This window comes from Pholis gunnellus, assembly GCF_910591455.1.
Source record: "Pholis gunnellus genome assembly, chromosome: 24".
NCBI classification, from domain to species: Eukaryota; Metazoa; Chordata; class Actinopteri; order Perciformes; family Pholidae; genus Pholis; species Pholis gunnellus.
The window spans coordinates 1611917-1635800 of NC_136551.1; the positions used below are offsets into that span (position 1 = coordinate 1611917).

Genomic DNA, 23884 nt, shown 5'->3' on the forward strand with positions numbered 1-23884 from the left:
AACACTTTAAAAAATTGGCATTTTCAAAGACGACTAGCACGATTATGTAACAAAAATCAAAGAACAATAATCTTTCAACATTTTCTTTCCCCAGTTGTTGTAAAATAACTGTTTCCTGCAACATATTTTGTCTATATTTCTTGTTGAATGATTTGTGCATATTGTAAAGTAGATGACGTACACCGGGCATGTCATGGTCCTGGGCTTTCATCTTCCTCTCTGCTTCCATCTCGCTGTCCTCTGTGGAGGTGTTGCTGCTGCGTGGAGAGCAGAGACTCAACCTCTTTGTCTTGATTGCATCTATGAGCCCAACGAGACAAAAGAGAAGTCATGGGGCTGTACAGTAAATAACCAAAACGGTTTTGCATTCACTGTTTGACCACTTAATTAATAACGCAACGCAAATAGTAAGAAGAGGAAAACATCATCTGAATTCCTCCAAAGTGACAATCCTTCCTTCAGACCGATTGATGAAAACTATCCATTCAAGTAAACCCATCCGGCTGCAAACATCCATTTTTCTGCACATATGAAATGAGCAGCACAATAACCAAGCCATCAAATATTAATGCAGTCCACTCTGCCACTGTTCCCCGCCATGACTCCTGGCAGTCCAGATATAACAGCTTTCAGCTGTCGGCCCCGAACGGCAGAGCGCTGCCTTATTATCACTCTGCCTACTGCCGTCTCGGACAGACGCCAATTTAATTGTCTCTTTTAACACTGAACTGCATTATAATATCAGCCCGCTTTTGGCCAGTGCTCCATCTCCATCTGAAAAATTCTGCATCAGTCTCATAAAAGTCCTTTCAAAGCAAAGCTCCCGCTCTGTGATTCTAGAGATGACAGAGAGGACTGAAGGCTAAAACATACGATAAAGAGGAACAAAGGCTCTTTTAATCAACTCGTACCACGGGAAGACTCAACAGGAGTCGCTCTCTGTTCACACCGACAGTTGTGACTCAAATCGCAGCCTCTGCAGCGCCACCGCAGCACCGGGGTAAAAGAGACGCAGGCTAATATCCTGTAAGCAGAAAACCGCAGGCGTGATCGCTCAACCCGGTGTGTTATTGGAGCTTTAATCAGCCGTCTGATTGCATCCACACCGCCTTTCCCACCGTGCATCGCACCCCAACGCGGAGGCAGAAGGCGCTTTATGATCTATGGCTGTGCTGACACGCCTATCTGATCGCACCTGTATAGACGTCAGTGTTGATGGATTAACTTCAAAATGAGCTGAACAAACAAGGTTCTTTTAATCAAGAGTCTAATAAAGCCAACGACTTCTTCTTGTCTGCTTGTCTGGCGCCCTTGAGCAGTCTGGAGGGAAATGTGTTCACATAAAGTACAGCGACATTCAATATGTCACTTACTCTCTGAAAGGCTTGGCACTTTGCCATCCGGCATGATATTAGCTGCTTTTACAGACGTGCATTTCAATGCATTTTCCTCTTTGGCATTGATATTAGAAAATCGACAATTTGTCATGGTGACGATAACGATCTTGCAGTAGAGTAAACTGGTACTAAATGCAAAGTTTACCAGTTGATTTCCTGCAGAAAGCCCAAAGAGGTGGAGGACTTACCTGAAGCTGCTGATGTCTGGCTGTCTTGTGCGTTGTCGCTGCAGGTCACACTGGGGTCGGACAGGGACTGACCCATGCTGGTGGGGGCATGCGGGCGGGTTTTTGGGAGGGAAGGCACTTTCACATCAGGTTGTGAGGGGGCTGGGTGAGAAGAGGGAGGCTCCCGATCCAGATCAGAGGAGCCGGCGGTCAACCCGTCCGGGCTGGACTCGGATTTGGGGATGTGGCGACCGCTGGCCCGGGTGACGGAATCGGGGAGGGGGAAGGTGCCGATCCCGCTGTCCAGCGTTCTCATCTGACAGCCGGAGCCTAAAGTGACAGGGAGAGGAGTGTGATGTCTGGGAGAAGCACGGGAACAACGACACAGGTAAAGAAAGGAGGGCTCGGATTCACATGCAACGGAAAGGGTTGTGAGTAAAGAGGGCGTCTGTAGCAGGTTCAGTAACACGTGGCCGGAAGGAAAAAGGGAGAAAAGACAGCATTTTTATTTGATGAAGTAATATTTCAGATTTAAAATGATTGGAGGTAATAGTTAGCAGTGGCTCCACCTTATCCTAATGCTCCTATCAGACACTCTGGAGACATTTGTAGCTATCGTGGTAACAACAGATGCACAATTATAATATGTTAATGACACAAGATCGCAACCCGCTGCCAGAAATTGTGAACAAAACACACATTTGAGCTAAAGCCCAAGAAGTCGTTCCTCGGATTCATCAGCGTGCACGCTGGGTAATCAGGAGAAATGACCGCAAAGGAGCAACAGATGGATGCGGTTTGGAAGCCACAGTTTGCAGAGCCTCGACTCGGGCTGGAACAGATGGACGGCCGTTCGGCTCAGCCCAGGTCCATGGTGCTTTGAACGCCGACGGACAACGGTTACATCGGCTGATGATTTGTTGATCGCAACTTTTTACTGAGATAGGATTTATAAACGCGATAATGTTTCATCTTGGTTCAAGTTCAAATTAGTTATTAGGGTTTTTTCTACCAGTTCTGAAAACTCTGAAAGCAGACCGGAGTAGAGACGGATCGATATCGACAGGCTCTGCTTCTCAGCTGTACAGTCTCATTGGGATGTTAGAGCAAAAACACAGTCGACTTATGAGCATTGTCGTCTCTGAAATCTGTTGGGTTTTACAGTTTGCAAGGGCGGATCACATTTACATTTGAGTCTGAAGCTCAAACCGTTGATCCATTTCCTCTTACGTCTCCTCTGGATACCAAAGCACAGTCAATACATGTACAGATGACGTGATGCCGTCTGTGTTCTCGTTTACGTGTACTTTGTAGTTATTATCTGACTTGCTCCAGACATTCGACAGCATACTGCGCACGGAGAACCTGTGAGAACGAGTCCTCCGTGCTCGGATGCACACAAACACCGTGTTCGTTGGACAGATGGCCTGTTACTTTTTATTACGTTGTTTTTAATTCAGCTATCTCTCATTTAGATTAATAAGATCTACCCAATAAACAGGAATCAAAGATTTATAAATATGAATATCAGATGGTAAAGTTTTAAAGTATCTAAGAGAAATGTAAGATTGAGGGCAGTTAGCAGTTCATTCCAGTTAAAAGGTGCGTAGCACCTGAACGTTGTGTCAACATTAGTGCGTGAATGAGGGACATCTAAGGGAAAGCAGTTACCGGATCGCATACTGTAGTTAGATTTAAACGAGACGTCACTTGAGGACAGTTGCTTGACTCATGCTTGTTTGTGTGTGTGTGTGTGTGTGTGTGTGTGTGTGTGTGTGTGTGTGTGTGAAAAAGGTGGAGAGCCGTAGATTACACAGCGGTATAATTGAATGCCAAGCCTGGCAGTTGAAAATACCCCCTAAAACCAAACCATAACAAGGTCCACAGTAATTCTACCCAGAGGCAACAACAACTGGACACAATGTAGTTTTTCATGAGCGCCCTCTCACTTCTGTATACGACCTCCAGGCTTTCAGGGCAGAGAGCTGGTTTGCTGAAACGGGCTTCATGCAATGAGGACGAGTCAAAGGTGTCATCTCGAGAAAGAGTTTTCTTTGTCAGCAATCACATGGAAATGCAACGATAATTTAAACTAAGTCACATTTACACGATATCGAGTAGTATCCTGGGTCCAGCGTGTTGCAATGGGGACTTTTCTTTGGCTTTGTGTTTCCAAAACAAGAGTAGAAAGTAAGTTTGAAAGCCAGAAGCATCAGCAGGCAGTGAAATAATTGGCGAATCATTGGTATTGATCAACACCTCTGTCAAACCCCTGCAGATACATCAGGCTCATTCTGTGCTATGGGCCAGTCAGAATGTTATTTATCGTCCCTTTACAGGAGGAAATACTGCCTCGAGGGAAGTCCTGCTAATATACAATAACTGACCAGTGCAGAGAGAACTTCAAAGTCCACATTCATAGCATGGATCTTGCATCATAAACTGGCTGCTGGATGTAAACTATTTCTATGATTGATGCGTTTGTCTGGCGTTAGGCCCGTGAACGCTGCACTTTGGAGATGTGTGGCATTAAAGCAGCACTGAGGAGCAATGAGCAGCCACAGCTGAAACCTTTATGAAATATTGAGTTCATACGGTCTGGAAGTGCTTACCTGGCAGAATATTAAAAAAAGGCAGCATGTTAATCAGAATACAGAGACAATTAACGCCGTGGCGATGACACATCATGATGTCATTTTCACACTGAAGCCAAAACTATTCATTGACATGTTTTGATAACTTACTTTTCAGATAAATGTTCAATTTTGAGACGAAGATGTGAAGCTGAGAACCGGTTTCTGCTTCTATAGAGAATATTTACACCAACACTGTTGTAAAGTTTGAGTCCATCTAATATTTTCCCATTCACCACCAGAAGAATATTCTGGAGACAAATAAAGAAACCCGCAGTAATTTCACCAACTTTTACAGCCAGTTAGTACATTTTTAAATTGAAAAACAATTGCTATGTCCTTAAAACTTGGACAAAGCTCGGAGACACATTTAGACAATTATTGTTTTGTCTTACAAGTTGCGTTTAAAAAGACAAACTGTTAAAATGAATGTTTTTGCCTGTAGTGTCTCACCTTTAAAGACTAAAACTATTAACAAAAAGCACTTTATTAGTCATTAAAGCCTTTGTGAGCAATCACAGACCATTTCCCAAATGTCCAACTGAGTGACAAACTCGCTGCGCTCTCTCTCTCTCCACCGGATTACATAACACAACGCGCTGCAATAACAGCCATCAACATCCCGTCTTACAAATGGTTTGATGCATCTATTTGTTCACTTGTAAAATATCACCTGTTTGCACATCAATCACTTGACTCGATTGTCAACGAGTTTCTTTTTGATCTATTTAATTTTTTTCGCAGCTGCTGCGTTTTCCCCACAGTAACGGTAAGTCTGGCAGCGAGGGGAATCAAAAGGAATTGAGTTGTCAATCACATCAGGAAATCACAACTGTAAGAAATGTGTGAACGCTCCGCTGCACTGGTTGATGCGTGATGGTTCGCGACAGCTTTTCGTAAATCTGTACGGTGAGCTAATCACTTGCAATTATTAAGTTTAGTGGCAACATGAACAGTTGGCATAAAAGTAAGAAGAGAAAAAGTTGTAAAGAGGAGTCTTGCACACAGGATAGGCAGCTCAGTCGTCTGCAAAACATGCCAAACAAAAGCTTACCTATCATGTGGTCTTGGCAAGCTGTGTCTGGGATGCGTCCCTCTTCATTTTCAGCCTTCAGGTTGATCTTCTGAGTCATTAAAAGTGTCTAGAATATCCACAAACAGTGACGTTGGTTATACAAACTTCAGTAAGCAGCTGAGAGAGACCGCATTATACTGTAGGTAAGTGTCTGTTAGAGATCGTGTTTCATTATCTAACATTTATACATTTTATATTTCTTCCTTTTGAGGCAGTTTGCAATAGAAAAGTGAGAAAAGATCACTTATAGCACCTCCAGATTGATGTATTTCATGACTTTCTGGCGTTGTGTAATATGTTTCAAGTTTTGTTCAAAAAGAAGTAAGGCGATTGTGTTACTTCCTTGCCTTACTTTAATTGGGTTATTTTTAAGTGGTTTTGGGGTGGTAAAAGAGATGGAGCTTGTAGGTCGTAAAGTGTTCCTCTTTTGTTGTATTTCTGTGGGGAGAAGATAGAGAGAAACCTTGGGAGGATGGTTTTAAATGGCTCCTTTGTCAAATTGAGTGCCTGCGATAACGGGCTCCTCCATGTTATCAAAATTCCACATCATCTGGATTAAATGTCCCACATTATGCAGCGAGATTCTCTTTGTGTGATTCTCTTGCTCCGTTCAGCTCGCTCCTGATACATTTCTTTTTTTTATTGCCGTGTTGCTTTTTTCCAGCTCTCTCAGGCACTCAGGCTGTCCGTCATTTTTTGACTGACAGATAATAAGCACTAAATCCACAAGGTCAGAATTTGGGCCTTTTGCTTACAAAGTGCACTGATAGGATTTACAGGAACAAGCTGCTGAGAGACGCCTAATTTAAGTTTGTAAATGACATGCATGACCTGATGACTGTCTCTGTGTGAGATGTTTAAAAACCTTCAGCCTTGTGGATGGATACTGAAAAAAGCAGGCGATGAATTGTAGGCTGAGTCAAAGCACAATGTGAATCAATAGCAAGGCTTCGGGGGATATAACGGTGAAGAGGCGGAGGTGCAGTGGATGCGTTTGTGAACATGTAGATGTACTGTACAAGTGTGAAAACCTGTGTGAATTTGCATGAGTGTGTGCCAACAGCCTGTCAAAACATAGCCAAAGGCAAAACAAGCAGAGCGCTTAACACAGACACACGCATGTAATAAAGTCAGTTGTGTTGTGATGGCATGTTTGCTCACTTACAGCAGTATCTGGACAGATCTCCATATCTCCCTTCATTTCGCTGTGTTTGCTGGGTGTGGAGATCCCAGGCGGCGAGGCAGCCACACAGTTGCCCTTCACAGCAGTTCTGCGAGAAAAATAAGATTTGATCTGTTTTTATGTGTGCACGCCGAGCTCCTCCTTTATCAACTCGTCGGGTAGAAAGTGAGCCTGCTGATGAATTGCATTGACCTGCACGCACACATACGTGCACATGCAGAGAAAGGCACACACACAAATGTTTAACAGCCTCTATGAAGTGCTCCCTTTTCAAGTGATTGCAGTTACTCTGGATACAAATCTGTCAGCTGTGGTTTGAAGTGGCAAATCGATGAAGTGAGAAGTATGAAATGTTTGAGCTTTCCTGGCTTAAAGATGCTTTACCTCGAGTGTGCTGAGAATGTGTCTGAACGCTGGTCCGAGAACTGCTCATGCTCACAGGAGTGGAGTCATAACTCAAACAGACAGCTGCTGTTCGTGCTGTTTATTTATCAGTCTCTCCGAACACACGATTGTCATGCAACAGTGGCTCATGTTTAATTTAATAGAACAACCAATTTGTTTTTAAATTGTGGATTCACTTGACAACACTGAGGAGGCTCAGTGGCAGGAAGTAATCAGCATAGCATCCGATCAATTAAGGGTAATTCATTCCTGATTTTACTCGATGACAAAGATGTTGTTTCACCCACCTGCCAAGCAGCTCTTTCACAAACTGATCTTTGCCGATAAAGGCCGTCGTGCACTGGATCTGACTGGCGATCTGACCCATCTGATTGTTGCAGTGGTCCATGATGGAGCTCAGCTTGTTGTTCATCTCAGACAGATTCTGCACCTCCTGACTGTCCCTCTGCTGGTTATCATTTTTCTTCTTATCCTTCTTCTTGTCAGACTTCATCTGTTTGCTTCCAAGCACGGATCCAATCTTTGACTCTTTCTTCTCCTCTTTCCCCTTAGGAGGGTCGGCTTTCTTACCACTCAGAGCTGGAAGTTTGCTCTTACGAAGGCCAAACCAGTTTGCCAGAGAGGGACCCGTTTTCTGTTTGGTCTCACTGGCAGCTACTTTCTCCTGTTCTTGACATTTCTGCAAATTCTTTTCGATTCCCATCATGACTTTCTCTTCGATAGTGCAGACTGTTGGGCTGAGAGTCTTCTCCTCCATATCCGGAGAGTCTGTCTGGGTATTTACTTCCCTGCTAAAGTCGGGCTCGTTAGCGGTGGTTTCTAAGCCTCCCGTCTCTCGCACTGGATTTTCTGAGCGATAGACACAAGTGGAGGGAGGAGGAAACTGCGGATGAGAGGCAACTTTCGCAGACTTACGGATATTGTTCAAGCCAAGCCTACCACTGATGGGTAAGCTACGGGCCTCTTTTTGAGAAGGTGAGGTGATTGCCTCCCCCGTTGCGGTGCCCTGTGACCCGTCACCTTTGGAGCCTGATTTAGAAGTTCTCTCAGGGAGGACGTTGTGGCTATTTGACCCCGTCATGCCTCCATAGTGGCTAAGCCTAGTCCTGGGGGCATGGAGAGGGCTCTCCGCCGAGCCGACACTTGGTACCTCCAACGAAGTCTGCCTTGACAAAGAGTTTCCCCTTTCACCCGAGTTGGTAATGATCTGAGTTCGGATTTTTCCCGGTCCATCTAAAGCATTGATGTTGGGTTTCTCAATATAGTTGGTGCTAAAACTCTGGCTCCTTGCTTTGGCCCCATTCATCCCCAAGGCTGGTTTAAGATGAGGCTTGGTAGTAACAGATATGGATCTTGAGAAAAGCTGACTGCTCCTTTTCCCTTTATCGCAAACCTCTTCCTCCTCTGGCAGTACAGCAGCGTGCACTTCGTCTTCCAGTATCCTACACTGGACGTCACCTTTCCCCTCTGTAACAGACATCTTGGGTGGTGAATCAATACTGTACACTTTCTGTAAGCTGTCACACTGGGTCGAAGCATTTGAAGTCACAGTCTCCTTGGAGACTGAGTTGATATGATCTTTCTCTTGCTTGCCTGGTATAGAGGGACTATTTTTATGGCTAGGGGGAGATTTTAAAAATGCTTTAAACCCCATTGGGATGCGAGTCTTTGAGGCTTTTTCCGCCGTGTTTGGGGAAATCACGACTGCGCTGGGTGGGCTAACAACGGCTTTGCCATTTGGGGGTTCTGTTTTACCTTGAGGGGTGTCCTGAAGCGATATAGGTAAACTAATACAAGTCTTCTGCACTGTCTGATGGACATTATCATGGGTTGATCCTCTTTTACTTGCAAATGAGTTTTGCAGAGAGGACCCTCTGAGGGCACTGTACGGAGGGGGGACATTCTTTGAGCTTTTAGGTGCATTTTCAGTTTCTGGAGCACACCCTGAGTTTGCAGAAGGGAGGTAGTCTTTCGTGGTCATCCTCTTGTTAGTGCCTTTAGTAGTTGTCTGAGTCATGGCGGGGGACTTTTCAAGGTGCTGACTGGTTTTCTCAACCAGTTTCTGAGGTGCAAGTGCAGTCCCGTAGCCTGCATCCAAGTCTAAACAGTCTTTATCCTTGATGGGTAGTGTAGTTTGCATATTTGGTACAAGTGAGGTGTGGTAACTTGGGGGAGGGCCCCTCACAGTGGTTGGTGTGGAGGTTTGAGCCACCCATGTTTTATGTGCTTGAGGCGACCCTTCGTAATTTGGTCTGATCAGTAAGGAGGTGGTGCGGCCCGGGGGAGGGGGAGGAGACGGGGACCTGAGTTTATTTTTGCTGGTTTCACAGTGTTTGTCTCTGGTTGGCTGTTCACCATTGTCAGCATACTCCAGGTGCCTCCTTGAGATGTGTGGGGAACTGGAGGAGGAGCCCTTACTCCAGTCGGCCCTGCTGGAGAGCTTGGAGTTTACTGCCTTTGGGCTCTGTGAGCAGGTTGCTGGTGTTTTGATGAACCTGGACATTTTAACTGCAGAAGAGGAGGGGGACTTCTCCTGACCAGAGGGTCCTGAGTTTCCACTGTTACTTGGCTCAGTGGAAGAGCCCTTAGAGAATCTCAGTGGTGATCCTAAAGGTTTGTTTCGACCGGGTATCTTTGAACCACTGGACTTCGGAGCAACAGAATCGTTCATGGGAGGGATGGAATGGCCGTTATTCGGTCGGTTGGTTGGAGGTTTGATTAGTTTCCTTTGTGGAGTCAGCTGCATTGACAGCCTCTCCGCGCTGCCCTCCCTGCTATTGCTTATTTTGCTCAACCTAATTTGATATTCAGATGGCTTCTCTGGAGATTCAAGAACAGTGTAGTTTCTTGCATTTGCTGATTTTTGCCTCGTTGGCCTCTCACGGGGCAGTAGTTCCGCGTAATCTGCAATTACCTTGCTGCTTTGAATGTCATTTCGAGGCCCAGCCCCTGCTGTGAGCTTCTGAGCACAAAGTTCAATAGGCTCTCCTTCCGCATCAAATATTGCCAAAATGCTCTCCTCAGACTGAGTACCCTTTGCCCCTTTGGGCACCTTAATTAGGCTGAAAGGCCTGGGCCTCCCATCTGCAGACTGGGTGCGTCCCTGCTCTCTTCGCAAGCACTGTTGTGCGAGCAGCTTGGCAGCATCTCGCGACACCCTCTCGGAGTCCCTCTCTGCTTGCTTCGGTGGCTGGCTAAAGGACATTCGGATGTCACTAGACTCAGAGTTGAGTTCCTCTGGATCATCCACGTCAGAGAGGGGATTTGGACCCTCTGGGTCAGAAGGATTGAAGTGCAGCAAGGATGGTTTAGTAAAAGCCGATGTCCGCCCTCCCTCGGGGAGAAAACTGTTAATAAAACTCAGGAGTTTCTCAGGACGCTCCTTTGAGTCACAGCCAGAAGAGTGTTTTGAAGCCACTAGACCCGAGGAGCTACCGTGACCTCCGCCTCCACCGTCCTGTATCCCCTCCCAGCTACACAAACTGTCTGAAATGCTGCGGGAAAGCCTCTTACAGTAAAACCAGCTGTCCTTGGTGGGGATGTCATCTCTTCGACTGGAATGTGCCAATTCATCATCTGCATCATCAGAATCATAAGAGAACTTCTTGCCCCCAACAGATAAAGTTCTACCCACGTGGGTCGGCTTGGACACCCCTTTACTGCCACTCTTTATACCCAGGGAGTAGATGCCCTCGTTTGAGTTCATGCAGTCTTTGTCGGCTGACTTGGAGACCTTGGATGAAACAGAGGAGCTCCTGTGTTTCCTCCTCTGGAGCTTTCTCAGTCCCTCTAGTATGTTGCTCTCCTTGCGCCTTGTGGGCAGCTGCTCCTCCGGAGGGGCGCAGATATTACTCGGAGCCGACGAACCCAAACTCAGCCTCTTCTCCCAGGTCAGAGACGACTACAGGGCAAACAATAAACAGCGGATCAACAATCACGAAAAATCATCTTTACCTCCATTTGGAGTCATAATATGCAAACTCTTACAGAACATTTATATATAATAGGGTCTCAGAAGAAGGACAGCAAACAGGGATCTTGATGAGCTACTGTGTCTATTATAGAGTGAGAGGGTTTACCATTTTCCCACAGGAGCGTCCATCATTCCAGGTGTAGGAGCCGCTGGAGAACTCGCTGCATGCACTTGACAGGGACAGCTCACTACTGCTGCAGCTGCTGCGTGGGTATACAGGCGCTGGCACCGTCAGACTCAGCTGGCTCAGACACTTGGCCACAGGGAGACCTGCCTTTCCATTCAGATGAACCTCCTTTGAGATAGAGAAAAGAGGCTAACATGAGAATAACATGGAGCGTCATTGTGTCTGTTAGCACTCTAAAAGTTGTCAGGTAGTGATGCATGTCTAATTGCTATCTTGCTGTTTATTTTTGTGATGAAAAATATTTAAGAAAGACTTGACAGACCACTCAAATACCTAAAATGCTTTGGCAATGCTCTTTCCAGACTTAATTTAAAAATATCAATCATATTTCTATGTGCAGTCATCAGAGCACAGCAGATGTTTCTCTAATTAGCATCTTACTGCAGAGGTTTCACCACGCAACCTTTTTTATTTGTGTATGCAAGACAAGAAATAAGGTGTTTTACTCATCTCATACAAGTGTCACTTGTGCGTAATGCAACCAAGTTAAAGATATGTGATGCTTTTGCACATTCAGATAACAAGATGATTTTTTAATCAATAATTTTCACATTAGAGTTTATCAGATGGCATTCTCAGAGGGGCAAAAGGGTAAAAGAACTCATTTTCAGGCCTTAATGCATAATACATAAGATGACTAATGTACCACAGTGACCTACGGAGTCATTTTTACTGATAGCGAGTCAATCGATGGTTTTCTGGTAATATGACAAGGATTTATTCCTCTTAGTGCCAAGTGATACTGCCAGCTCCTCCTGCTGAGAGATGAGGAGGGGTCACGGCTTCAGCTAGTTAGGTCTGTATTTTAATATCTTGTAATGATTTCTTGAGGGGGGTTGCGGTTGTGCTACCTGGACGATTCATACGGCTAAACAAAATAAAATACGTTGCCTCCTGCATGTTTCCTATCAAGCTCACACTGGAGGGAGAGTCTGTATTCCTGGAAAGCAGGAAGGCCTTGCTTCTCTCTGGCTCCAAAAGCAAATCTGCCGCAGAGAGATCCATGATCCGAGAGTGAAGTTTCTGAAAGGCACAAGGAAGGACACACCAGATTGAATTTTGACTGCAGGGATTTCAGGAAATTGAAATGACAACAGCAGAATGGTAGGGGGATCAACACCATGTTCAGCACATATCACCATCTACAAGTCTTCTTTTGGCACCTCATCAACAGACTGTTTATTCAACACAATGATCAGGCATTCAGTACAGTAAATCTCCAAAGTTATACATGTTTTCCAACATCTCTAAAGGCTGTACAGTGCGTTGAGGCTGAGCAACATTTTGCCGGCCCATCAGATTCCCTCCACTGGTGCCACGCAGAGCTCCGATTCATACGCTCAAAGTCATTAATGTCATCGGACGGGAAAAAAAATGATGTGAAAAGGAAATAATTGCATCAGGGAGTAAGGGATTCCTTTGATTTTTTTTTAATTCATATGCTCGTCTGTAGTCTCTTCTGTTACTTGACTCTTCAGCTTAGCAGGGAAGGATAGAAAACCAAATACATCTCCACGCATTCCTCTCAGAACTTAATTACACTGGGCTCCCTGTGCTCAAATTAACTAAAACTGGAAATATGCCGGAACATAACACTTGATCTTTTGCTGCATTTCCTGCAAAGGATAACACTAATGCTCGCTCTGGGAGTATATGTATATACACGTCTTAGTTTCTAGCATTAAAAGGAAATGCATTTCTCATGCTGTGTACCTGCAGCAGCACAAAATATATATCAAGAACATTGCATGTTATAAAAGTGAAAGTCACCTTCTGCAAATGGAGACTGAGCTTTGAAAACTACTCACATTTTCTATCAATGCCAGAACCATTTTAAAATACACACTGGGAGATCCATCTTCCATTTTATTGCATTCCATAAAACTCTTTGCTGACAGTTAGTATTGACTTCTTCTGTTTTGAAAGACGTCCTCAGAACATTTGGTTGGAAAGAAAAAAAGAAAGAAAACTGCTCCTAATGACACCAAAACTTTACGGTTTCTTTTGTCTCTTAAGACCAAACTACCGGCATCACTTTGCCTGTAGCCAGAACACAACCAGCCTACGTTCTTCAAAACACCCTCACGAAAAAACTTCTGTATCCGTGTGAGCACAAGACGTTTCACCTTCAGTGACGAGGTGGTGATGGTGCCATGGAAACAGGGTGATGCCCGCTCTGTGCTTTTTCTTCAGATAAATGTTCTCCACTATTTTTAGGATTAATAAAACATCAAGCTCTGCTCGCTCTTCAAACCCTGGTTTGATTTAGTTAAAAGTAGTTAATAGCAACTGTGGAAGAGTTCTTAGATGGTTCCTTTTCCTCTATTCATTGTTCACTTCCTGAACAGTATTCCCTCTAAATTAAACATTGCATCGCTTTGGACTCAAAGCTCCAGATGGCTTCTCATGAAATTGAAATGTGTGCGGCTCCGATGCCGCATCGCCGGGCCTCCCTGCAGTCCACACGGGGATGGGAGTGGCTGAGGTGTCACGGGAGGCTCTGATCTTATCGTAGGGTGCTGGGTTTCACCTCCTCAGCATCCTCATCAAGGATTCAGTCAATAGTGTCACAGGGTCGCGGCGAGCGATAGTGGAAGGAAACGGTAGATGACAGGGCAGTGTGCATATCTTGAACTTTCTGAGGTTCAAGGCCAAGATGAAAGTCATAAACGAATGCTTGCAAGACTGCAATATATCATGTAAACCTGCTCTTTTAATAACTATTCGTTAGCATCCAGTAGTCTGGAAGACAATGGAGAAGTGTTGCGTGTCATGATGAAGAGAAATCAAGAGGCTTCCTGCTTTTCTTCTTTGTTGACAGTGGTCCTATTTCCAGACAATGAATAGCAGCTCAGAATAGCAGCAATAGGCAGCTTCCAAACACGTACATCAGTATTGGCACCCGCTGTCAAAAACTCATTGGTTGACTCCACACACACACACACACACACACACACACACACACACACACACACACACACACACACACACACACACACACACACACACACACACACACACACACACACACACACACACACACACACACACACACACACACACACACACACACACCAGCGGGACAACAAGCAGTAAGAGAGAAAAGACAAGACGCCCACCTGTGTGACCCAATCTATACGTCTGACTCATCACAAAGGCTTTTCCTAAAGCTCCAGCTACACAAAGCCCGTTAACTACAGCGGGATACGAGACGGCTCTGGGCTGAGCTGTGATATGATGAGCAATAACACAAGACTGAGGTGAGATATCTATTGAGAAATATCTCAAGGCTCCATCCGCAAATTTAATCAGCGAACTAAATGAATCGCTGTTCTCGAAAAGTGGCATAAATAGTTTGAATTTGTGATTTCTATTGATTTATTTTTTGCACAGGAACGTTGAGCTGACGGCCATGTCAGCGGCACGTTTGACCATACAAACTAATGAGGTCACGGCGTTCATGCTGTGTCCTTGGGGCCCTGAGGTACCTTCGGAAACACTCAGTATTTGTTCCAGTAATGTCACGTTTGAGAGGCAGCATGAATGGAGGGGACTGCACACCAGCTATTTTCCCTTGGCTCACATAAGAGTGCATGAAAACAACCGCCATTGTTATTCTGAAACTAAATGTCATGTGGCATTTTTTGGGAACCAAACCAGTTGGCCTGAAGGCGGCGAAGGTGCACAACTGGTTGGGGCTCCCATTAAAAGCATTATGGTCTGTTATCAGAGAAACTCAAGATGCGCTCGGGGAACTAGAGAATGTTTAATTACTGATAAGCAAAAGGTCCAGAGCTAGATGGGAAACAGTACACTCATAAGGGTGATTACGGCTCCAGGAGGGACAGGAAATGAAACTCACCCTGGTTATTCTCATCTTTTCATTAGAAACGGTGCTCGGATGGTTTAGTAAGTAACCTCTAAAGCTATAAAGTATATATTTCATTGTACTAGGGCTATCGACGAAGATTTCTTTTGTCATTTTTTCAATGCTTTTCATGCCGAATGATTTATTTCCAAGAATCTTAGCACATCTCTGCTAAACACAAGCTGTAAAGTGATGCTTTGCATGATTCTTTGTGCAAAAGCTATACTGGCAGCTTAAAGACATGAGTGGTATTGACCTTCTCACTTGCTTTGAAAACATGAGATTGATCTTTATATATTTGGTGGTTTTACAATGTGTGCTACCGGTTGACAGATGGATGGATAAAATAAGAAATATGTTTTAATTGCATGCTGTGGGAGGTTCCAGTGCCCTGTGGTGAATATAGACGTTGTTAACAGCTCTCCCACACGCAACTGGAGAGCTCATAATGGGCACACAGAACATCCGGAGCAGCGTGTTCACATTATGATTAATTCTTACACTGAATCACCAGCTGATGTTTGAAATGTCATTATTATTAAGTAATGAGCAGGCGGGCAAATGACTTCCCCGAGGGAAAACCTACAGGTTCAAATGCTTCAGCGTCGCTGTGACGATGTGTCAAAAATGTGGAAGCACAAACCTCAAATCAACGGGTACATCATCTCAGAGAGAAAGTTAAAAAACACATTACAACACAGCCGTAAATCACGTCTGCAGCTATCTGCACCTCTTGGTCCCCGCAGTGATGTCATCAATATCCCTCCTCCAGCCTTTTATATTGCACTTTCACTTGACAATGTTCCTGCCTGTCCAATAATGATACTGGAAGTAACTGGAACTGACAGAGAGCTTTACAACACACCCAGAGTCGTATTATTTCCATTTCCTATTTTTACTCAATGTATCTACCGTTTCTGCCCCGTCTTATTCTGCCCTTAGTCTTTCACTTCTCCCTCCTCGTTGTCTCAGCTATCTCATCTCTCTCCATTTTCACCCTCCTGTCCTTCCCTTCTTATCTACCCTTGCGTGCTCTTTTCATCCTCTCCTCTTCCTCTCGTCTGCTCTCGTCTGGACCGACTGACAGCTGCTTTTCCCTCTCCTCTCTTTTGGCAGCTCGCTGTTTTTGTATTGACAGCGAGAAACCCTGGAATTTACACAATTATGTGAAACCCTACTTTCCAAACCGACCTAGTTGCCCTGCAATGCTCTATCACAATAGATGGGGAAATCATATGGTGGCAGTCTCATAATTACACCTTGCGAATCTAGCTGGAATGCACACACACACACACACACACACACACACACACACACACACACACACACACACACACACACACACACACACACACACACACACACACACACACACACACACACACACACACACACACACACACACACACACACTTCTCACTAAATTGGTGTTTTCTAAGGGACCAATAACAACTGAGGCAATCTCCAGCTAGTTGGAATAAGAGAATGTGGGGCTGGTGGAGAATAGAAACACAGCGGTTGTTGCGTGATGTTTACAGAGAAGAGACTCAATGGTTGCTGGTTCAGATCTTAGTTTTTTTTTTGTCAGATGTGAAGAAGAAAAGTTGTGCCTTCATGTAGCAGATTGTAGTTATAGTGCTGCAAACGAGTCAGAACTGCATTGGAGGCATAAAACTGCATATTTTATTCGGATTCGGGAGGTTTTAATTTACGGGGGCACCAGGGAGGACACTGACTTCTTGTGGGAACATTTTAAGTTTGCCTTTGTAGAAGCTCTCCTAAATAGTTCAGGAGTTTAATGTCCGTCCCGCTGCAATATTTAGTCCATGAAACTGCACATATTCAACCTCGGCTTGAACCCCCATGCACGATAAACAAACAAAAACAACTACAAGGGATCTGTGCTTTAAGGCCTGCTCTTCCTTCATCTTTGCTTCACAACAGAAACAAGATTGATAAGGATTGATGTAGAAGAGGAAGTGTTTTTGTATTTAAAGTATTCAGTGTTGTTTGCAGTCTGTCTCCAGCTGAGACCCCAGAGTAGTTTGATAACAGCCCAACAGAAAAACAACTTTAAATGCATGGGAATGAGCGCTCGGGCTTGTTTACTGGAGGAGCCGCTTCCTTCAGATATACTCTTTATGCAAATTCAAGTGATAATAGCAGTGTTTAGAATTGGGTGAGTATGGTGGACTCTAACTGGGCAGCATACCTGGAGGAGCAGGTCCGAGGCGGGCTTGATCCGCTGCTGGAACAGAAGGCCCAGCGCCCGGTTCTGCTGCTCGAGGTCAAAGACTCGAGTCCGTAGCTTCAGACACTCCTCTCTCAGATCCTGAGTGAGGAGCAACACAGGGAGCGTCAGCAAAGTCTTCTCTTGTGGGCGTCATGTTCAGGTTTTATATTTGCATCGTGATTATGTTCATAAAGAGTACATCATCATCAAATGTATCAGTCATCTAATAAAGCAATATTCTGATGGGTTATTGAATAAAGGGAACAAACCTTCTGGGTGAGAAGCGCCTGCACAACTTGATTGGCAACCTGAGAAAGAAAAACAAGGCGTTACTGAACTGTAACACAAAGTCTTTTTGACCCTTACAAGCCTCTGTAGACTACTCCGCCAATTCACACATAAGATGAATTATTATGAGCTCATGTGAACACATTATTACAGAGTATCTGGTGTGTGTGTGCATATCACACACACCTCTTTTACAATGTTTAACCCTCACTTCCTAATGCTGGTAATTACAGCGCCAGACTGGTGTCGGAGCAGAGGCGTCTGGGCTCTGGTCTCATGGCGGCTGACACCCGCCCGCACTGTGAGACCACAACGCCGATGGAGAAGCGGCTCCGATTACCGCCCATTGATTGCTCATTAATACCGTGTGAAGCCACATCGGCTCTTTTGAGTGCACTCGCTCTCGTTTATTGAATAAGGAGAGATGGGAGTAAATATGGGGAAATGAGCCCTGCTCCTGGAACCGCAAGTTACAGATCTGCTTTGTGTGAAATAGCTGAGTGATCAAATGAAACCTGGCTTAATGGCACCGGACAGAGGATTTGATCTCTGATTGCGATCTTTGTACGAGTTCGGTACAAGCAATTAAAGTACAAATGAGCTTGCACACACACACACACTGATGTGTGGACCAGCAGCTGGGCCAACATAAAAAAATAATCATCCCTTCTGTTACAAAGCAAACGTTGGCCTTATTACAGTTCTGTGCAGTCGTTAGAGAGGCACACACAGCCTCCATCATCAAAACAGCATCGTTACCAAAGCCCTCCCTCCACAAAATAGTTGAGAAGCAAACAATAAAAAAGGCGAGTTGAGCCATCTTAATGAGGGCAGGGAAGCAGAAAAGAGGCCGACTTTATCCCAAATACAATCCATGGCGGACGCAAGCTCTAATAAAGCAGTGTGACAAAATTCCTCCCCTCCCTTTCTTTCTTATCACTCACTTTCAATCTCCTTCCTCCCCCGTTCCTCCTCCCTTTTCTCTTTCATTCCCCCCCCCCTCTTCTCTCGCTCATTTTTCCCTCCCTGCGGCAGGTCTGTTCAGTCCGCTGAGCCTGTTGGTTCCACAAATTGGGCAACTTGTCCCTCCTGGACATGCTGCTCCGAAGCAGTGCTCCCCCTCCCTCCCTTCCTCCTGGAGTGATTCAGCAAGCAGCCGGGCTGGTATACTCCCCTCATGCGTCTCCCTAAACTGCACTTATCAAGCGCTCACAAGTAACCAGAGGGTTGTTGCATATAGGTATGATGGTAGTGCGTGTGTATAGTGTACAGCTACTGTTACTGCAGAGGAGTCAGTGGGGCATTTCTGCTATAATTAAACAAGCATCAACAAAAGGCCGTCTGACATTAAAGACTCTGTAATTGTGCTTTAAAAAGCATGAAATAATAACTAGCATCCTTGTTACATTAATCAGCTTGGTTGGGCTTATCGCAGCTGAAACCTGCAAGATAGCCTCTCTACTAGAGTGAGTGATGAGAGAGTTTAGCGCCTGAAAAATATGACACCGTTCTTTAAATGAATTGTTAATAACAAAAATTCCCCTCCGCCTCCCTCAAGCTGCGTTTCAAGTAAATTGCCAACCTGTGGGAAGCACAGTGTGCTCTGCAAGACCTCATTAAAACCGTAATCTTAAACTCAACAATGCTGCTCGTTCCACTGGCACAAAGTCAAACCTAATTCAACAAACATTTGTGAACTTTCCATGGTTAGTTAAACATCTGGCCAGTGATAAGGCGACCTTGAGAGTGTCTGGATAAACAGGGTTTGCTCTCACCTCATCTAAGCAGCGTTCGTACTGCTCCCTCTGGCTCTCGTTCTCCACGGCCAAGGCAGAATTCTTCTCCTGCAAAGAACACACGGGACACATTCAGGGTCAAACCTCGCAGGGACTTTGGTTACATGATGCAACAAAACAACAACGATGGAGACAGAAATAGCAATCAAGCCGAGCGGCAGCTAACAGGGGAGTTGCTGCCCAAAGGTCATATGTCAACGCTGAACCAGGAGAGCCAATAACAAATGTACAAAGTACCACAGAGATAAAGGTCAAGGGGATGGAAGTTATGATGCTGAACTTTGGGGCGGCAGCCAGCCATTTGGAGTTTGGACCTGATAAGAATATCTCCTCCACTTGCCGAGCGATGAGGCGGCGCCCTATTGATCTCTGGGAGTTTCCAATTTGTCAGTGGCAGGCTGCATATTAGGGGCTGTCAGCCAGCCTGGCTTCTCTCGCCCTCTGCCCTTTAGTAGAAACTACCAGTGGAAACATAATTACAACCCAAAACAGTCTAATTATGCTATCGAGGAGTAAATACCGACTCATTAAAGACTAAAGCCTGATGATGGGGGCACATGTATATATAGATATCTGGTGTGTCTTAAGTGTCTGTGAATGGAATTTAAAGATCTTTAACGAGAGAAATCTCTGTCATTTTATTCATCATGGTTTATTACGTAATCCATAGTCTTCTTCATGGACCATATTGCTGTTGTTGACTGTATAACACTGTTCTTTCTCTTACTCAACAGCCACTAAAAGACACTGTTTGATATGTGATGTCGGTCGGCACTACACCTACACTTCTACCTGAAGTATGAAGTGTTATCTGACTCTCCAGGCCACAGCGGCAGAACGCTACTTAAGTGGTATTTTGTTACCTGAACCCTGAATGTTATTGCTGCTTTATTGTTCAATGACACAAAAGCCTTTAAAAGGTTGAAATGAGAATCTCAATGTCATTTGGATTTATTAATGGATTTATTATTTTTACTGCAATGCATGCCGTAACATCTTCCTCCATCGTTGTCCTCTGGACAACCTTGACATAAACTGCTCTCTTGGCTAACAAAACACTTTAAAAAAAGACATTTAAATTTGTGAGGTGACGTGTTTTTGAGGGATTATTTACATTTCCTCCTGCTGCTGTCAGGAGATTGGCTGCAAGCGAGGCACAATGCACACACTGGTATGTGAACAGTCAGTTTGGGTACAAAGAAACAGAGAAACGACCATGTTTACTGCGATGGATTATGTCGCTGTGGCCGTTTTTAAGCTTGCGGAGCTCGTTAGCGCTCTGTGCAAGAATTAATAGAAGGGAATTGAATGGGAAGTAAAGCCCTGATGTCTCCAACGTCTCCAGGTTCAGACAAGTACCACATCAACCAGTATTGAGAGCAGAATGTAAACCTAGATGTTTGTGCATGGAGGACGTTAATAAATGATCCTCTGTGGCCACATGGGTCATTTTAGCCTTTATGTTCTCACCACTTAACAAGTGAGGTGACCAACGGGCATTTCTCCTAAATTCTGGGTGTTTTCATTAAAGCTCCAGTTATAGACCACAGTGCGTGCCTGCCAAGTTAATGAACAGCATCAGTTGAGCAGGAGAAATAAGAGCCGGGCAGCGCTTACTTAGTGTCTGTGGAGTTTATGCACAATGAGGGGCAGTGATGTATTGCCTCCGTTTTGTTCTAGCTGCTTCAGCCGGCGGTGCATCCATCACCCGTGCCGGCAGAATGGAATTAAATGGCGGATAACGTTTGATAAAGTCGTTTAATATGTAATGCTTAGGTATTGTGCTTCGTCAGATGGATCCCCGGGACAGCTGGACCATACTTCCTGCCAGTCTCGGAAGATAACTTTCAGCTGAGGAGCACTTTGCTGTAATTAGGGTCTATTTTCTACCAGAGAGGCTTTAGTGCATCGTCCCAGGGACTCTTGTTCTTTTCACTTCTTTATGTATGTGCACTTTAGTTCCTTGTTTGTTAGATGGGGGTGTCAGTCATATACTGGCTTCTTTTTGCATTAGCATCTCCCAAATAATTGTGCATGATGGCATGAGGTAATAGTGATGGCATGAGGCCTTTCACCACATCAACATCAAGAGGCCACGTGGAGCCTCTTAGAGATGAAAAGGTAAGACTGGTGGCCTAATTTAATTAAGTCTGAGTACTTTAATTGCAGAAGAGATCTGAGACGATGGCGTGTAGAAAGCAATCAGCATGGATCACTGTGGCTGCGCTCTCGCCTCGGCTGTTGGGGCTTCGTGGCGGAGTGCAGCTCAAATCCCCGAGCGCAGAGGAAAACAAACCGAAGCTGGAGTACAGCCCGAAAGCCCCTGCAGCGACTCTCGCAGGACGACTTTGCTCTCCAAACGAAGGAGAATTTGATGAGCTGTCATGCTTTCAGACACTACTGAGCAAGGACTCTGACAACTGGCAGACAGGCTGGCCACAAAGGATAGCCAGCCGTGGCTGGAAGAGTGGATGAAGAAGAATGAAGATGCAGGAATGAAGGAGAATAAAGCGGAGAGAAGGAACGTAGGTAGAGGTAGAGAGAGAGAAAGAGGAAACAAAGGGACAGCAGTAAAGAGAAGGTGGTGCAGTAGTTACCTCCAGGGCCTTGAGGCGGTCCAGAAGGGGTTTGCTTTTGTCTTTGTCCTCTTCTGCTTGGCTGGCAGCAGGATCGGCGCTCACCGGGTCTGGCTCCGTCTGAGTCGACGGCGGGGAGCCGTTCTCTTCGGGGCCTTCGTACTGTTTCCGCACTTCCTCGGAGAGTTTATCCTGACGAAACAGAAAACAAGCCGAGGTTAGAGGGGGGGAGGAAAAACAGGAGGAGGAGGAGGACAGAAAATTTGGCAAGTAAAAGGCTGAGCAGATGGGAAGAAAGCGCTCAGGAGTGAGGTACGACAAACGTTTCAGGGCAGGAGGCAGAAACGGTTAAGTAGCCGTGAAAGACAGAAATCAGAGAAAGGGAAAGGGGAGAGGATCAGATGGGCAGACGGGACAGCAGGGAGGCAGCTTCCACAACAGAGCAGCAAAACATCCCCTAATCCCTAATCATGTTTCACTTGTTTTCCAAAGAGTGGCAGTGACCTTGAGGGCTCTCATCCCGCCTGTATGATGGGGATCCTTCTCTCTCCCTCCGCACTGTGTCTCTCCCTTAGTCTCTTTGACAGTTATCTTTTTCTCTTCACGGCATCTGCAATAATTAACTATCCTGGTAATAATAAGCCACTAATTAGGCATTGGCTGGCTAGCACCAAACTGCAAGAACAAAACACAATAAGCTTTGTGTTACACTCAAGGAATCTAGCATCTAATAGTACGGTGTTTACTGAACATTAAATTGTTCCATCCTCTGGGAAGCGATGAAGGGCAAGTCTTCTTTATTTTCTGCGTTTTTTAGACTCAGCTGTGGCCGTGACCACCAGTCACAGTTTAAATATGTTAAGTTGACAGCAGTTCAACTAAAGAGCGATGTTCTCCTCTAAAAACACTCAGAATGTTTCCTTTGAATAGAACGTTCAGGGCCCTGAAGAGGTCAAACGTTTCCATTATCTCACAAGAAAATAAGGTTTGAGAAAGTTCTGAAAAAGAATCTAAATTTCATGAGCAGAACAAAAAGAAAATGTTTTAGATTAAATGTGTTTCGATCTGTTTTTAGTGTGTTGGAATTTAAAGACTTCTTCTTGGATTCAAGGAGATTTTTGTGGCATTTTTCTTTTAAATACTTTAAATACTTTTATAGTTTTGTGCGATTCTCTCCCGTAGACCTCGTACTGGATGCTACGTTCACACTACGAGTAACAAAAGCAACTAAACAACTTCAACATGTGCTGTGAATGAAGCAACCTCTTCTTGAAATGAGTTATTCAGTTGATAGAGTGTGATGTATCATGGTGCACACACACACACACACTATTTTTCAGCTGAGCTTTGACAGATACTTGTCAGACCTGAAGATACGTGTGGTTAATGTGCTGGACAATGCTGAGGTGAGCAGCACTAATGGACGGCTGCAGCTCGTCTCTTACATATCCAAAACGCAGCAGCAGATACTTCGTTCTCCTAACAGGAATTGGAAATAATGTCCTTCAGGGCACTTTGTTTTCAGCTTGATCCAGTCTCCTCTAAAAAATATATTAGGCTTTCAATCTTGCTCGATTCCATCAGACAATTGAGTTCGAGGCAATTCTTTAAAGTCACGGTTTTAAGTTTGCTTTTGTTTGCTGAACTGTGAAGTCTGCTTTCAGAGACTGCTCATCAGACGGCGTTAAAGGGCTCGGTAATAATCACCGCGGAGAGAGTCTGCAGAGGGAGAGGGGAGGAAACCTTGTCCCTCACGCTGCCCTTTCAAGTTATTGAGTTTGTCTGCTGAACACACAGAATGCAGCTGCAGCAGAAGCAGAGCTACTGGGAATAACACGATAATAACCCTCCAGGTTTATTCTCTGTGACTGCTGAACAGAAGAGCAAGGTATGTCTACACGCAGTAAATATCAGTGTGGAATATACTCTCTTTACATAACTATCGCTGAGAAAGAACATCTTCTGAAACACAATTATGGACTTGTTTATTAAGGGACATAAGTAAGAGATCAACACTGCATGTTTGAATGGAAGAAGACTTATTAAAGTCTTGATTTGGGCTAAAAGCAAACATCAGCATGCTCACAGCGACGATGTTAACCT

General features: G+C 44.8%; 1 protein-coding gene across 4 annotated transcripts in view; it reads right to left on the minus strand.

The window, feature by feature from the left end:
* The window catches only part of LOC306715347 (nck-associated protein 5-like), a 118277-nt gene that overhangs the window by 8515 nt on the left and 85878 nt on the right, over positions 1 to 23884 (minus strand). For all 4 annotated transcript variants that reach the window (XM_079185674.1, XM_079185675.1, XM_079185676.1 and 1 more), the window contains 11 exons: positions 21803 to 21973; positions 19185 to 19253; positions 17391 to 17429; positions 17101 to 17220; positions 11939 to 12043; positions 10940 to 11128; positions 7148 to 10761; positions 6438 to 6543; positions 5252 to 5339; positions 1586 to 1894; positions 182 to 300 (listed from right to left, as the gene is read on the minus strand). In XM_079185674.1, coding sequence (XP_079041800.1) covers positions 182 to 300; positions 1586 to 1894; positions 5252 to 5339; positions 6438 to 6543; positions 7148 to 10761; positions 10940 to 11128; positions 11939 to 12043; positions 17101 to 17220; positions 17391 to 17429; positions 19185 to 19253; positions 21803 to 21973 — 4929 coding nt within the window. The remainder of the gene's footprint in view (positions 1 to 181; positions 301 to 1585; positions 1895 to 5251; positions 5340 to 6437; positions 6544 to 7147; positions 10762 to 10939; positions 11129 to 11938; positions 12044 to 17100; positions 17221 to 17390; positions 17430 to 19184; positions 19254 to 21802; positions 21974 to 23884) is intronic.